Here is a 15,498-nt window from a genome sequence, read left to right as displayed (position 1 = left end):
TAACCTCTTAAACCCCACAGACCTGCCAGTGGAGTTCCATCATCACAAACTCATGCTGTGCAGCCAAAATTGTTCCAGTCTAGTGGAGATGTTTTCACGGACACCAAATATTATCAGGCTAAATTCAGGGCAAATTTGTATGTAATCGTGCAAGATGTTTATATTTGATACAATTGTGAAGCCAATATAACATGGGGTGTTGTATTCAAATATTTTACCCAATGTAAGCATTACAACAGCTTCTGTGGAACATGGTAATAAAGGAAATTATATTACTATTATAGAATGAGATGGTTTTTCTAAGTATCTTTCTTAAAGATACTTAAGGGGAGACCACACAGGTAAACTTGATGTTAAGGGATTGAAAACTTTAAGCAACACAAGAGTCATCCAGTTAGTCTCCAGTTTTATCTGAGTCTTAAGATTCCTTAGTAAAACAAAAATAAAAGCAGTTTTTAACTTGTGGTAACTTGGGTTTTAACTTCTCAGTCCCTGGACATGGACACAAACACAGCCGACTGTGATTAGACATCAGCACTCTGTGGCAGGTTCTCTTTGTTAACGTGTCAAAGTTGCCAGCTTTTCATAGCATTTCTGCTGTCTTTTCTCTCACAGTGTATTTCAGCTCCCAGCAATCACATTATGTTGTCTTCTCTAGTTAGTATATAGACTTTTGTAGCCTCACATTATTCCGAACATATCCTTATGTAGCTTCAAAAATAGACAGAGGTCTAATCAGTCAGAGTAACTGAAAACACCTGTGTGGGTGTGCTGGGTCCCGAAAAAAGCTACGAATGATGAATGAGGATGAATTGCAAAAATATCTTTAACGTCAAGTCCAGAGGATTTTTTTTATTTTGTGCTGGTGTTGAATTAAGTGCATTTTACATTAACCAGCATTAACCAGATGTTTTATATCTTAAAATGTATATATTATATATATTTATACTATAGGCTTAGGTATTTAACACACTGCAAAGTTCCAAAGGTTATTCTTTAAAGTCACTGTCTTAAGGTTTGGGGGGTGCTCCCAGTCAGCAGTGGTGAGTACCTACTGACTGTGGTGTTGGGGTATGAACTGGGATAAGTCTGATCTGTGGCAGCTCCACCTCGCAGCTTACAGGACTGATTGGATCTGCTGCTGATATCTTGGTGCCAGATAACACAGAGCACCTTCAGAGGTCTTGTTGAGTCCATGCCGTGGCAGGTCGGGACTGTTTTGTGGCATGTGAGACCAGAGATCAGCCTGCTGGAGAGGTGTTCTCAGTTCTGTCTCTATCTGCCTTGATATGAGGCGTCTCTGTAGGGATAAGTGCTGAGGATTTAAGATAGACTCCTAGGTACACCTATACAGGTGTTTTCACTTTGCCTGATTAGACCCTCTCTCATAGTGCAGCATATTTGCAGCAAATAGTGTGCTGTGGTGTGGTTTCTGTAGTGCTTTTTTAGATTATTTTAATAATAAAATACATTTATTACTCCCACAGTTTTCACTATTTATCCACAACTGCAACATCAAGGTTCATAAACTTTGCCTCTCTCACAGTATGTAATTAAAAAAAGTCACCCAAATGTCTCATACTCTTCAGTTTTATCTGAGCCTTAAGATTCCTTAGTAAAACAAACATAAAAGCAGTTTTTAACTCGTGGTAACTTGGGTTTTAACTTCTCAGCCCCTGGACACAGACAGACACAGCTGACTGTGATTGGCTGATTAGACATCAGCCCTCTGTGGCAGATTCTCTTCGTTGGCTGTTAATGTCAAAATCTCCAGCTTTTAATATCATTTCTGCTGCCTCCTTCATCAACAGCTTTTCAAGTGTATTTCAGCTCCCAGCAGTTACGTTATAATGCCTTCTCTAATCAGCCAGAGTAACTGAAAACACCTGTGCATGAATTAAGCGTATCTTACACTGATCAGTATTCAGCTGGAAAAGAAAAAGAGCAGTAACTGATTCGGTTAAACTGTGAAAATGTTAAAGGTATTCTGACTTCTCTGAGTTTTATTTGTTGTAAAATGCAACTGAAACTTTCCAAAATATATCTAAAATAGGGATTCAATGTAATGGTCCATGACTCAGAGTTTGATTTAGATTACAGCTGCTCCAATCAGAAAGATGATTGTGTTGCTAAGCACAATTACCCAAAATATATGTTTTTGTTGCATGGCAACATTAGTTGAGTGTTCTGTACTGTATATTATTAAGAAGCACTGGGAAATTCAGGAGTGTTGCTGCCTTGTCTTGTAAATCTCTGTAGAATGATGGATTTCATATATTTTATGGTAAAAGATCTCAAAATGTAGTTTCAGCCCAACTGCCATAATCATTCTGAAAATGATTCTGCAGTGGACAAATCATCTGATCCTGGGGAAATGAAAGGGCATGTGCTGAGTTACTGCAAAAGAGCTGTGAGCACATTTGTCTGTTTCTTTCTGTAGCTTTCCCTTTGGCTATAGTGAGCTGTCAGACTTAACGGGTGATGGAGTACACCTGCTACATTTCTAGAGTCGATTCCAACTGCTGGAGTTGCTGTGATTGACTTATTGACTCCTGTGTACACAGCGTCAAAAGGTTAAGCTGCTGCCGCTGTATCTTGTAGCAGAGTAACCCAACACTAACTAGTACAAACTAAAGAAACCTAATTAGAGAGCAACAACTAGTTTTGATCCTTTCAGGCTCCTTCTCATACAGTACCATTAAATCCACTCTCTGCTCAGAAGGCTGCATGCCCTTGTGGTTGGCCAGACCTCACTGCAAAGCCTCTACCTGTGACTTAATTTCTTTTTTGATTTTCTGGGCTTCAAACTCCATCTACTTTATCCTGCACAATAAAAGTAAGAGCTCAAAGAGATGAAGAATACCACTGATATCCTCAGCCTGGATTATTCCACCCAGCATTGGATTGTTTTCTGAAAACAGTGATGTCTCGATCTCAACGAGGCCTGCGGGTGGCATTTGATGGCCCAGCTGAACAATTTGGTTTTATTATGAAAAAAGGTCCAAAACTCCAGAGCAGCACTTCATGGTGTGCAATTTAATAATGCAAGCTCAGTCACTGTGAATGCACATTAATAAAGCTTCAATTCCTCCTGGTGTACACACAATAAAAAGCAACAACACCAAAGAGACTGACACAGCAGGGATTATTTGTCAGTAATTATATGTCAAGTTCTTTGTGTTGAATATTGGTCCTTTTGGCAGGTTCTGTGACTTGCAGCTCTACTGAATTGATTAAGTGTATTTTGCTTTGCTTTTTTTCTGCAGAGGACTGCATGTGTGTGTATACATGTAACTCATCACGTTGTTGGGACAAAAACATAATCCTCAAAAAGGTGAACTGTTTAATTCAGGGTTAATACTTGGTTTCAGGATACGTCGTCATCCCACATATCTTGTATACACCGATCAGCCACAGCATTAAAGTCTATGTGAAGTGACTTTAATGCATAACCACACCCCCGAATACTGTAACCATTATAAATCGCAGCGCTGCATTATCATTGGTACTTCTCTCACTTGATTGCGAGTTATTTTTTGCTAGCTAGCTACACCGTCGTCACGCAAATGCATCTTCCCTTGATGCCAGAGTTTGCACAACAGTTCGGTTGTTGCCTTATTTAAATTTACCACTGAGCTGAGCTGAGGAACACTACCAACACCCACAGGTGAACATCTATGCAACTCCAAGGCTGTTAATATCTATCTTTTAAATCATCCTAACAGTCACTGTAATGCAGCATTAGAGTGGGCGTGGTTTCAGCGGCTTCAGTGGACACGCCCCCAGCAGCAGAGCAGAGAGAGCTCCTCATTTTGTCATGATTTTGAAACCTATTTTTATAGATTTGCAGATTTTTTTAACCATTCAAATTTAGCTGGGTTGCTGCAGACCAAGCACACCCCTCCATGGCAACAGCACTTCCCAATGGCAGGGGCCACCCCCAGCAGGACAGTGCTCCCACCCCACCACAAAAACTGCTCAGAAATATCTCAGGGAACACAACAAAGAGCCCAAGGTGTTGACCTGGTCTCCAAACTCTCTGGATTGCAATCTGATCCAGCATCTGTGGGAGGTGATGGAACAAGCCAGATCCATGTAGGCTCCACCCTCACAGCTCCAAGGGTCTGCTGCCAGTGCCCCAGTGCCGGACACCACAGGCAAATATAAAGAGTAAAATAATAAACATCGGCAAATATATAAATGATGTAAGTATATAAAATTAGGTTTCAAAATTATGACAAAATAAGGAGCTCTCTCTGCTCTGAGACGCTGGGGGTGTGTCCGCTGCAGGCACGGAAACCACGTCCCACTGGAACGGTGCCGCCATGCAGCACAAAGACCGTTAACACTGTTAGCATCCTGTTAGCACCACGGCCTGAAAAATGTATACTAGCAGCCCAGGAGTTGTACAGCTGTACATGTTTGAGCCACCAAAGCCAGAGCCAAGTTCAGAGCCTGAAGACAATTCCTTAGTGATTTGAAATGAATAGAGATTAGAAGTTTTGTTGATCAAATGGCCTGTTTATATAGTGATGTTTATTCATACAAACAAGTGTGTTACTGCCTGACTCTAACCTCTTTGACGGTTTCTCTCCGATGACAGTTTGTAAAACTAAGTGTTAATGCTCTTCTTAATGCCTTTGTAAATTTAAATAGGGCAATGACAGAGCGGTTCTGCAAACTATACCATCTAGGGAAGATATATTTGCAGGACGATGGCATAGCTAGCTGGCAAAATGTCTAATGACTTGTGGTCGAGTGGGAGAAGCACTGATGCTAATGCAGTTCTGGTTACAGTGTTAGAGGTGTGGTTTTGCTGAGCGGTGGCTTCCAGTGCCACTGTTTTAGACCCGCCCATAAAAATCCTGAGAATGAAACTGATGGAAAACTGTGAAATGGTTTAACTCCACAATGCAGTAACACATAGTTTACAGTCTTTTCACACGTTTTCAGGAACTATTTTCTAACATAAATAATGTGTTTAATGTTGTGGCTCACAAATGGGACACCATATGTATGCATATATCTTGTGTTGACATCTGCCAATCATTAAAAACTGCCTGACTTAGTTTTGTTGATCCATCCAACCACCTATATTTCTCTGAATACTACATCATCTGACTTCTTTGCTCCCATCATAATTACTAGAGCTACTGCAGGTCATTTGACAAGGTGTACAATGGTAACCAAAACACAAACAGTAACTAGCATTTGCCTTCATCCTCCAACATCCAGGGCACACAACTCATCCTCTGGGGAAATTTGTGGGCTGAGCAGAGATCAGCAGCCACACTGGGGAATAAATGCAATACGTCAATGCCATCTCACTGGCTTCCCATGTTGATTAACAGGACACCTTGCCACTTAAATGCACAGATCAGCTTTGGCAAGTCAGTGGGGATCCTCTGATGTCTGTGAGTCGAGAGCAAGCACTAGAAAGCAAAGACGTATCAGTACACTTTCTATATGTGTGTGTGTGTGTTAAGAGAAAGGAGCATGTAGTACATTAGAGTGGGCCTGAGTTGCATTAACAAGACGTCAGGGGAGAATGTGTGAGAGAGAGAGGGGACTGATTGTGTGTGTGTGTGTTTTTGTGCTCTTGTGCTTGTTCCTCACAACAAAAGTATGTCCAGGAAAAAGTGAGGCTTTTTATGTTGTTGCTCCTTTCCTGACGTGAGCTCCCAGGCTTATTGCGTCAGGTTAGGTTTAAGGCAAAGGCTGAATTTAAGGTCAGAAATATAAGTTGCATTTGACGTATCAGCTGGGTGTCACTTTACCTAATGAAACAAGTTCATTTCATTCACGTTCATCTAAGGGGAACTACTGGGAACTGTTGAATCCACTACAATTACAATAATATGATATTATTCATGTGTATGATATACAACAGCCACTATATGAAACCTTTGACTTTTAATGTGATATTGGGACCTGAACAGTAGGCACACGTGATGCCCCCTCCCACTGTCTTGGAGGCAGTCCTCGCCAACCTCGGCAGGATATTGGCTGACATGGGAGAGATGTCAGCTAAGGTCGCTCAGCCTTGCCTTCCAGATCATAAAAACTGGCCCATGAGCTCCCTCAGTCTTTCCTTTCCTACAGCTAGCAACCACCTCTTTACACCACTGTAACCAATAAGTAAATTGATCAGAAGACATAATGCAAATCAGAAAAGTCCCACTGGGTGTGGAAGACTGCCACTACAGAAGTGGCTTAAAAAATCACTTAATGTGAATTACTATTGATCTTTGTCACTGATCAATAGTCATCTCAGAGGCTGATGGAGAAAGCACGTGAAAGCAAACGACCTCTGCTTTGGCCTATAGGCATTCTGGGAGGCAACCTGTGGTAACACCCTCACTGTAGGTTGACAGCTGAAGCTAACAGAAATGAATGGAGAGCAGCTACCAGGTAGTATGTAACATTTCTCCCTAATGTAAAATTCAAAACAGGTAAAACAAAAAAAACATTATGTCCAAAGAATACAATACAGAATACAGTTGTGTCAGCCTTTCATTCGTTAAAACAATTATACAAGGTTGCTTGATAAAGAAAGAAGAACCAGACAAAAAGTCGCTGCATGGCCTGTGTGCGAAAACTCCACTCAGCATTTTTCCAAAATGCAAAGGAGATGTGACTTTGAAGTTTAAGGACCTCCAGAAATCTTTCAAGGTGACATCAGCAAGAAATACAGAATGTGCTCAAGCTAATTCGCCCAGATGGTCTTTGATGCTTTATGTCAAAAGAAACCAAAAAAGATGAGAGAGACAGAAAAGGAAGCACTACTTTGGGTGTGTTTTCGCCTGTTCTAGACTCAGTCTTCACACAACCTTGACAAATGATATGTTCTTTGAAAGCTCTAAGTTTCCTGATTCTATGTATAAAAGCATTCTAGGATCCCAATATCACTACAACAGCCGTTGACACTGTTTGACAACATTTTCCCACACTAAAGGTCCTTCCCTACAGGCCTTACAATCCCTGTTTCATGCCAAAAAAATAGGCAGGACAAGAAAAATTCTGTCCCACTTTTACTCACTTTTGAATAATGGTAACCTTTTTCTTTTGGGTATATTACCTTCCTGCTTGTGCATAAAGCTCATGCGGTCTTGAACCACACACCAGGGTTAACCAACCTCATCCCATCTCTGCAGCAGTCCTACTTAATATAAGAATAAGACAGATGTATTTCAATATAAAAATCTTGCCCGGTGCTGCTTTAACTCGAAGAAAAGTGCTGTACACAATACAGGTAATACCCTTTGCTTTTACAACATCGTTTTATACCAGCAGGGATTTATGTGAACTCAGCTTGGTTTGGTGGGGAAATTGAGGAAGTCTAATTACCTGAGTTTGGCAGATTGTTCAACCTTTTGTTACAGAGATTCCTCAAATGAAGCGGTGAGATAAAAAAGAAAGCAGGGATTAAAATTCTCTACATGCAGCCTAATTCCAGGAAACATGTCAAGTCCCTGCTATACAACTGAATAGTGGAGGGACTCAAGTTGGCACGATTTTACATACAAATGATAAACCAAAGAACATCCGTGAATGCTGAATGGGATGCTAAATGAGATACAGCTGAAAGGGTGTAAGATGTGAAATTTTAGTGTCACAGCTTTGCATAATTTTACTGACTTATCATCTATCAGGATAAAGTTTAATGCCGTATTATATTTGGTGTCACTAAAAAGATCAGCCTTGCAGGTTAAACCTCCCTGCAAGCAAGATCCAGATAGAGAAAAAAATGTTATGAACTGAGAACAAAAAGGGCTCTCTACAAACCAAATCTGTCATATCACACACAGGACAGCCATTTTGTTCACTGGTTGTAATGCAGCAGCCATGCTGGGTCAGTCACAACATTACCACCACCTGGCAAATATTGTGTAGGACCTCTGAGGGTGTCCTGTGGTGTCTGGCACCAGGACATTGGCAGAGGATCCTCCTGGGTCCTGTGGGTTGTCCCGGCAGAAGATGAATTTCTCTGCATTGGAGTACGACCGATTTCATAGACTTTGTTCAATTGAACTGTACATAGATTCAATGAAAGTCCCACCAAGTTGTTCATAAATGAAGCGATGCAACAACAGTGTTGCTTTGCGCGACGACGTCACACGTTCAAAGAGACCACAACAATGACAACACCGTTGTCCCTTTCAACATCTCTGCTAAAAGATGAAGAATGACTTGAAGAATTGAATTTCACTGGCGCCACTTTTGGGTAAAAATATCCTTTATCTGAAACCACCTTTAAACCAGGATGTGTCAGGGTCCTATCAGCACACTTACATGCTTCATTTTTGCACTAGTGCCTCTCTGATGAGGGTAAAAATAACCTAACCCAGAAAAGATGCCTGTTTTGTATTTTGCCCCTGTCCCTTACAGAGTATGTGTGCACCACTGACATGTTCAGATGTCTGAATATTATACTGTAACAGTGATGTAAATATGACAAAGAACAATATGGTCACAGACACATTAGATTTCCCTGTAGCTACATGAAAGGAACCCCACTGGAACATTTTGTGATTTGTCACATGGATCCACTTGGATGCAAACCTGAACGCAACACAGACAAACCAAGAGGCATCAAGCGACAACATATTCCATCATATTCACGTTATATTCTGCACCACCGTTTTAAGTGCACGCCGAGTCCCTCTTCCCGTTGCAGAAAAGGGGGGCGGGCTGTAGGACGGAGCAGCCAGCCAGCGTCAGGGCTGAATAATTGATCTCTCCCTATCGGTCAGGGGGACGTTAGTGGGACGTTTCTGTCTCCATCCCTCCATGTGATTCAGTCGCTCCTTCCCATCACGGTGTGAACGACAGCTGCTTCACCCTCCGCAAACCACAACCACCACCACTACCCACCCCCCCACCCCATTCTACTCCTCCTCTTTCTCTCTACGTGTGTGTTTGTGTGTGTGTGAGTGAGTGTGTGTGCAGGCAGGAGGAAGCACCAAGGACGTCCTTTTTTTTCCAGCCCCGGGAGCCGGAGATGCGAGGGACGAGCAGTTAGATTAGCCTGTGCTGCTGTTGCCTGCTGCAGGATAACTTGGTTCCGGAGGGTGCTGCAGCTGAAGCTCTGCTCTCTGATCCTTGTTTGGTGTGTGAGTGTGTGAGGAGGATTTCAGCCAGTCGCCGGACGGAGGTAAATCGACGCTTGATGCGGCTCCTTCAGTGTAATTCAGCGGTTTGGGGAGCTGTCCACTCGCGGTGGTGCTGAAACCAGCCTCTGATTAAACGAGGAAGTGCATGTGTACAGTATCTCTGCTTTTACACCGTCTCCGTGTCTTTGCACGCAAATGCACAATCGTGTCGATTTTTGTGAACACATTCACCGCACATTCACTGCATATGTAGCTGTAAACATGCATGTATGAGTCGCTGCATCGCTGCTTAATTAACGCACTGTACGATGCCGGAGTGGGATGGCTGTGTTCAATGTCCCTCCAATGGAGAATGGAAAGTTTTACCACATGATCAGGAATAATACACAGCAGTGGTTCAGTCCGGCGTCCACATGCATGACAACAGACTGTCCTGCCAAGCTGAGGACTTGCACCGTGCACTTTCTCCAAACTCGCTCGCCTGCGGGCAAAGCTCGGCCACACAGAGGTTATTACTGATTGTCGTGACACATAACTCCCGTCACTGCCTGACACCAAACACCCAACTGTCCGGATTCTTTCAATAAAAGCGCCACATTTGCGGGGAGATAGAGAGCCGTAGCTGCTGATTTGGTCAGTGGATTGTAGGTGTTTTTGTGTGTGTTTTCCGTTGTGTGTAGGTTGTGTTTGAACCATTGACCTTGGTGTCCTTCAGTTGGCGCATTGAAGAAACGTGCCTAACACACAAATGCAGATCCTATAAGCTTATATGTGACTGTTCCGTGCAGGCTGTAACTGAGGCTAAACGTGGAGTCATTTCAGAAATGATCGTTTAATATTTATAGAATCTTTATCGTCTGTAGTAATCTGAAGTGAGTTTGTAGTCATCCTACATATTGTTATTTTAAGTCATCATTATTCCAGCATTGTATTTACTGTACAGTCACTACTTTTGCTGTCTTATTTGCATTTTCCCGATCAAATTTTGAATTGTTGAAATTGGTCTGTTTCATCGGGGAAACGTCTTTTTTTGTCATTTTCTTTCCAGATCTGGCAACAAAGGACTTCTACTTTTCCGCGTCTATTGAATGTAACATCGCTCGGATAAGGAAGGCAGGGAATTAAAAGCCATCATCATGAATTTCGTTATGAAACAAGCGTTGGGAGGTAAGTTTGACCTTTTTTGCCGTTGGGTGTTATTTGTGTGTGAAAGTGCTTTTCCCTCGAGCTGTTATTTTTCTGTCCTAAACTTCTGTCCGACCTTTTGATATTCAGTGACTTCCCAATTTCGCGTCCTGCTGCACAAATTCGCACATCATTACTCTTCGATCTTAGACAGATGCAGCGGAGGAAGTCCCTCTATGTTTTATTTCTTTTTTCCCCCTTCTCATCCCTCGGTGCTTTTTGCGTTTTTTCCTCCACATCTGCTGCTGGGTCGCTGCGCACATGGCGCAGCTGACCCTCGGGGCACACTGAGTACAGCGTTACAGTAACAGGCTGGTGATTTACTGAACCGCTGTGGCCAAAAGGGCATTTCATGTTCCGGTAAGAGTAACCTGCTTACCAGTAGGTGTTGAAACATGTCTGTGCCGTGGCTCCGTCTTAACCATTGATCAGTGCTGTGGTGCCTCTTGACTGGACGCTGCAGTCACTCTTTATCTCGACATGCTGAGTACACATATTCCACCTGAAGGGGGAAAAAGATAATCAAAGCAGAATCTAATCTTCAATAATTTCATTCCAGTATGCAGCATGTGAATGGTTTTCTAATTGCTTGTGCTGCAACTGCTCCCTGGACATGAGATTATCATAACAGAGTAATGAATTCTGAAGGAATATGAACTTGTTATCATGTATGAATATGCAGATGGTGCAGTGGAAGGTGAAAGGACCTAAGTGGTTTTCACAGAGTGCGCAATGATTTGTCCGCAGTGGGCCCTCTGAGTGATGTTTGCACAGAGCAGAGTGGAGATAAAACCCTGCCCTGCTGCTGTAGGTTTCTCCATGAGGTGATCAGACTCTGAGGGATCTGCACTGAAAGTTCTTTGTGGTTCTCAAACATAAACAAGAAACAATCGAAGTTAAAGTTTAAAAAAATATCCTCAGGTATCATTTATTAAAAAATCTGAAGTTCAAATCTAAGCTACCCTGCTTTATCAGATCATATCTGTTTGGGAATATCCAAGACAACGTTAGCAAACACCCTCAGAACCGTCATCACTTTGACTAAAATGTTGCTGAATCCTGGTTGGCGCGTGGGAGCATGTGACAGCTCAGTTTTCCAGCTGAGCCCTGCCCACTTGTGAATGTGAACAGCACAGCCAAAACCTCCACAGAAAATTGTGTTTATGTAAGAGCCCATGCTCCATAGTTAGAGACTGACTGTGAAAATATGTTGCTGTTTCACACATTGCCTTTTCTGAAATGGTGCCATTAAAATCTACAAAACTGTAACAACTGTTGCATTATTGGAGCCATGGGATTCTGTAACTTTGACGCTAGAGAGTAGAGTTTCCTATCAACAGTCAAACTTGGGTTCTTTTAACCATGAAGGAGATTTCCCCCTGAACTTGACAGAATACACCACTGACATTTGAGCATCAAATCTCCACTGCCTGAAGGCTTGAAAGATGGATCTGAAATTTACTCGCTTTTTGCTTTGGAGAGGACAACAGCTGTGACAAAATGTTCATGGAAGCTTCTCAAACTAGTCCTGCAGCATAATCCACTTCTCCTCTGTTGATCCAAACACTCATCAATGGGCCATAAAATGAAAAATGCTCTACTTCCAGTGGAGCTTTTGAGCTATGAGGAGGCGTGGGTACAACACAGCAGTATATTCAGCTGTGTTGTGGAGAAACCATTAATAGAGTGCATGGTGTGCCACCTGATACCCAGGTCTGCAGTAAAAAAGCACTGTCAGAATTTATGACATCTCCACGTAATTATAGTCCAGTTTGAACAGTGCATTAAGATTTCAGTATTAAAGTTGATTTATTGTCGTTGCAAAGTACAAGTACTAATGCAACTATAACTGCAGTCTTAGAGGAAACAGTTATAAACTCTGATCACCACTTTCAGTGTCACACAAAAACGTTAATTTTCCTAAGAAACATCTGATACTTGAAGTAAAGAATGGTGCAAAGATGAGGTTGACTTCCAGCTACGCACATACAGTACACTGCTTGAACACCTGTTCTCCATTACATGACTCAGTGTAGCATGTACATGTAGTCGTCACTGTCTCCTCTGGCCGGTCAGTCTCTGGAGGTGACGGTGGATCTGAGGTCATGTCACACTCAATCTGCACAGTGATGTTAAAGCACGAGGCAGAACAGGAACCACTTCATTACACAGCTACTGAATGTGATGTTTCATCTTGCTTGTTGTAGTTGTGTCGACACAAAGCCACTTTGTTCTGATTCATTTACATTCTGACATGTTACTGGTGTTATGTTGCTGAAGTTATCTAATGTGGGACTTCTGGTATTGACCTATTCAGATAATATGGTAAGACGTTTAACTGAAGCTAACTGAGCTTGTCATGATATCAGCTGGGCAGGAGGTTTTCTTTGTTTCAGTGAAACCACCACACGACTGCAGTGTGTTGCCTTTTTCCTATTGTTTACATTTTGACAGGATAAAACAGGCCTGCCTGCTCCTCTTCAGTTTGTCCAGTGAGGGCTCTGTGAGGAGCGCATGATTCAAACACATTAAAAATGTATCTGGCTTGAAACTTCTTAGTTAACTTTTACGTTTAATTTTAGATGTAAAGCCCAGAAAATGCATACTTTAAAAATGGTTAAACATGTACATGATTTGGAGTCAAGGAGCTAAAACTTGTAACCACAGGTATGTTGCTTTAAGGCTGCTGGTCTCTGTGGCTGTGTTGTGTTTGTTTGTCTCAGGTACAGTAGCTGTGTGTGTGTGTGTGTACGTCGCGTGTGATTCGCTGCCGGTGAGTGTGTTAGTTGGAGTCCTGGGGAGCTGCGGGTGCCCACCGCCAGGCTGGTACAAAGCTCCACGTCAATAAAGACAATGAGTCAAATCCGCTGAACTGTGCATAAAAGAAATTTCACACATGAGGAAAACCAGGCCGTTTGTGCCAAGGTCTTCACCTTAGGCAGAGTATTTCTTTCCATCTTGGGGAGCACGTTTTTTGTTTCCTTCTTAAGGAGTAATGAGTTTTCAGAGCGCAGTGGATTAGCTATGGGCTATTATCTCACTTCTCTCTCTCTCTCTCTGCGCTCTGAGGAGAAACTCACACCCCATCTGCTCCCATCCAGGCTGTGATTGCTATTCTGTTTGTTTTATACAGTGAAGAGCAGGGTCGTCTCTCTAGGCACCAAGGAAGCACTCGTCACTGCCACCCATGACCTGTACAGCCTTTGAAATGCAAGTCATACCTGAGAAGTTCCCAAAGTTTTTCATGTTCGTGACCCCCAGAAGAGAGACTTTACAGCAGATATACAAGAGGGCTCATTAAAGGAGCGCGTTAACAGTCCAACTAGTGGTGACAAGATGCTTTTTCTACAACCTGTGCAACACAGGATGCAAATGCAACAGACCACAGCTGTGATCATGGGCGTGGTCACACCAGGAATACATGCATTTCAGTGTTTGCAGCAGTGGTTTGGGGTATGGGGTGTTACTACAAACTTGTATTTACTTCTTTTCACCTGAAAAATTAACAAAATATGTCATTTGACTTTTTGCACACAACTGTAATGTCCTCACAGAGGGTAGGAAATCAGCCCCAACGTTTATGATATAGACAATGGTCAGTAAAGCATCCCTATAATCTAAAGCATGCACAAACACATCAGGTCCTATAACTTGTGCGTGAATTCAAAGAGAATTGGAGCTTTTCATCTTTTTGACTGGGACCCTCGTGGAACCACTTAAAGGACTCCTCGAGTCCCCAGACCTCAGTTTTGGAAGCCCGGGCCATAGCTTATCAGTGACATGTAGTCAGGACAAATGAGGAATTGATTGAATCTGCTGGGCAGTTAGATCATTGTATGTGTTTGTGTGTGTGCAGAGCTCTTATTGCAAGGACGGGAAGCAGCACAGGGGGAGAGGGGAGGATTTATTGCAGATGACATCATCAAAAGTGCTCGTAAATAGAAGTCAGCTTTCTCGCCTCTTACTCTCGATGAAGCCACAACCCCAGCTACTCCCTTCCCCTTCCTCCTCCTCCTCCTCCCCCTCTGGCATCTCTGCCTCTGGCCTCGGAGGAAGAGGAGGAGGAGAATGAGGTGTAGGAGGAGATGAAAAGTGACAAATTGATCTTTAAAACAGCGTGTTATATCATCAGCGGCTGACGGCAGAGGTTGTAAAGTCGCGCGGCACTCTGGACCGGCAGAGGCTGTAATCTCTGTTTAATGGGAGATGTTTTCTGTCCTCTGCAGCCTTGGAGCTTCTCTCTTTCTCCTCTTTCCTGCCCCTACTTCTAATCATTCCATCACTCATCATTCTTTTCTCCACTTCCTTTTCCCTCGAACACTCCCTCCTCCCTCTAACCTTTCTCATCTTCTCAGTCACATTTCTGCCTCCCTTTATTCTGCCCTCCTTCACCACCTCTCACTTCCTCATCACTCCCCTCCCGCTCTGCACAGCTCCCCATATCCTCTTTCCTTTTACTCCATCACTCTCTCTAGCTCCTCTTTGCCCTTCCATCCTTCAATTTAACTTTCCTTCCTTTTCTTTCCTCCTCCATCCCTCCTTTGGCGATTACAGTAAATCTAAAGGGTGAGGCAAGGAAACCTCAATCACGGAGCCACAGGGGAAACTGGCATGTGTGTGTGTGCATGTGTGTGTGTTCCTGTGTGTGATTCTGTGTTTGCTTGTGTGTGGCAAGAGAGAGGGGAGAGCAGCAAAGTGTGTGACAAACAGACAAGGGAGACTGGGTGGGCCTTAGTAGTCGGGTTTAGCTGCTATTAGATGATAAAATGTGTATGTGTGTGTGTGTGTGTGTGTGTGTGTGTGTGTGTGTGTACCCAAGTAAGACAGAGAGAGATGACTCTGACAGAAACACACAAAACTACACACAAAATTGGCAAGCAACACACAAATGCATGAACACAGACACATGGTCCAGGGACAAAAACATCAAATTCAAACCTACTGACATACTGATAAACCCAACCAAGAATGCACACACACACGCGCATGCACACACAAACACACACACACACAGAGGGAGTCATAATCAGTGGGATGCAACAAACCTCCCTCCCGGTTGAAAACCACAGCAGGGAACTATACCACAACAGTAGAGACAGAGCAGCTGCAGTCAAGCCTTTTACACACATCTACTGGACAAACATGTAAACACTCCAAGAAGACAAACTTCTGTGTGTAAACAGAGAATAACACTGGATAA

General features: G+C 42.9%; 1 protein-coding gene and 1 long non-coding RNA gene across 4 annotated transcripts in view; one reads left to right on the top strand and one right to left on the bottom strand.

The window, feature by feature from the left end:
- Positions 1-15,498, bottom strand: part of LOC108885313 (uncharacterized) — a 56,710-nt gene that overhangs the window by 35,717 nt on the left and 5,495 nt on the right. The window contains exon 2 of the long non-coding RNA XR_001961238.2: positions 10,678-10,800. This is a non-coding gene — a long non-coding RNA (uncharacterized LOC108885313). The remainder of the gene's footprint in view (positions 1-10,677; positions 10,801-15,498) is intronic.
- The window catches only part of LOC108885311 (complexin-2), a 48,470-nt gene continuing 41,781 nt past the window's right edge, over positions 8,810-15,498 (top strand). Inside the window, exons 1-2 of one of the 3 annotated variants that reach the window (XM_018679610.2) lie at positions 8,810-9,154; positions 10,162-10,280. In XM_018679610.2, the coding sequence (XP_018535126.1) occupies positions 10,250-10,280 (31 nt within the window). In that variant the 5' untranslated portion in view covers positions 8,810-9,154; positions 10,162-10,249. Of the gene's footprint in view, positions 9,155-9,549; positions 9,747-9,863; positions 9,986-10,161; positions 10,281-15,498 lie in introns of those variants that run through there. The other 2 variants (XM_018679611.2, XM_018679612.2) reach the window with 2 other exon arrangements.

Source organism: Lates calcarifer, linkage group LG8 (assembly GCF_001640805.2).
Source record: "Lates calcarifer isolate ASB-BC8 linkage group LG8, TLL_Latcal_v3, whole genome shotgun sequence".
In the NCBI taxonomy this organism is placed as follows: Eukaryota; Metazoa; Chordata; class Actinopteri; family Centropomidae; genus Lates; species Lates calcarifer.
The sequence above is the reverse complement of the archived record's forward strand: the minus strand, read 5'-3'. Positions and strand labels throughout refer to the sequence as shown.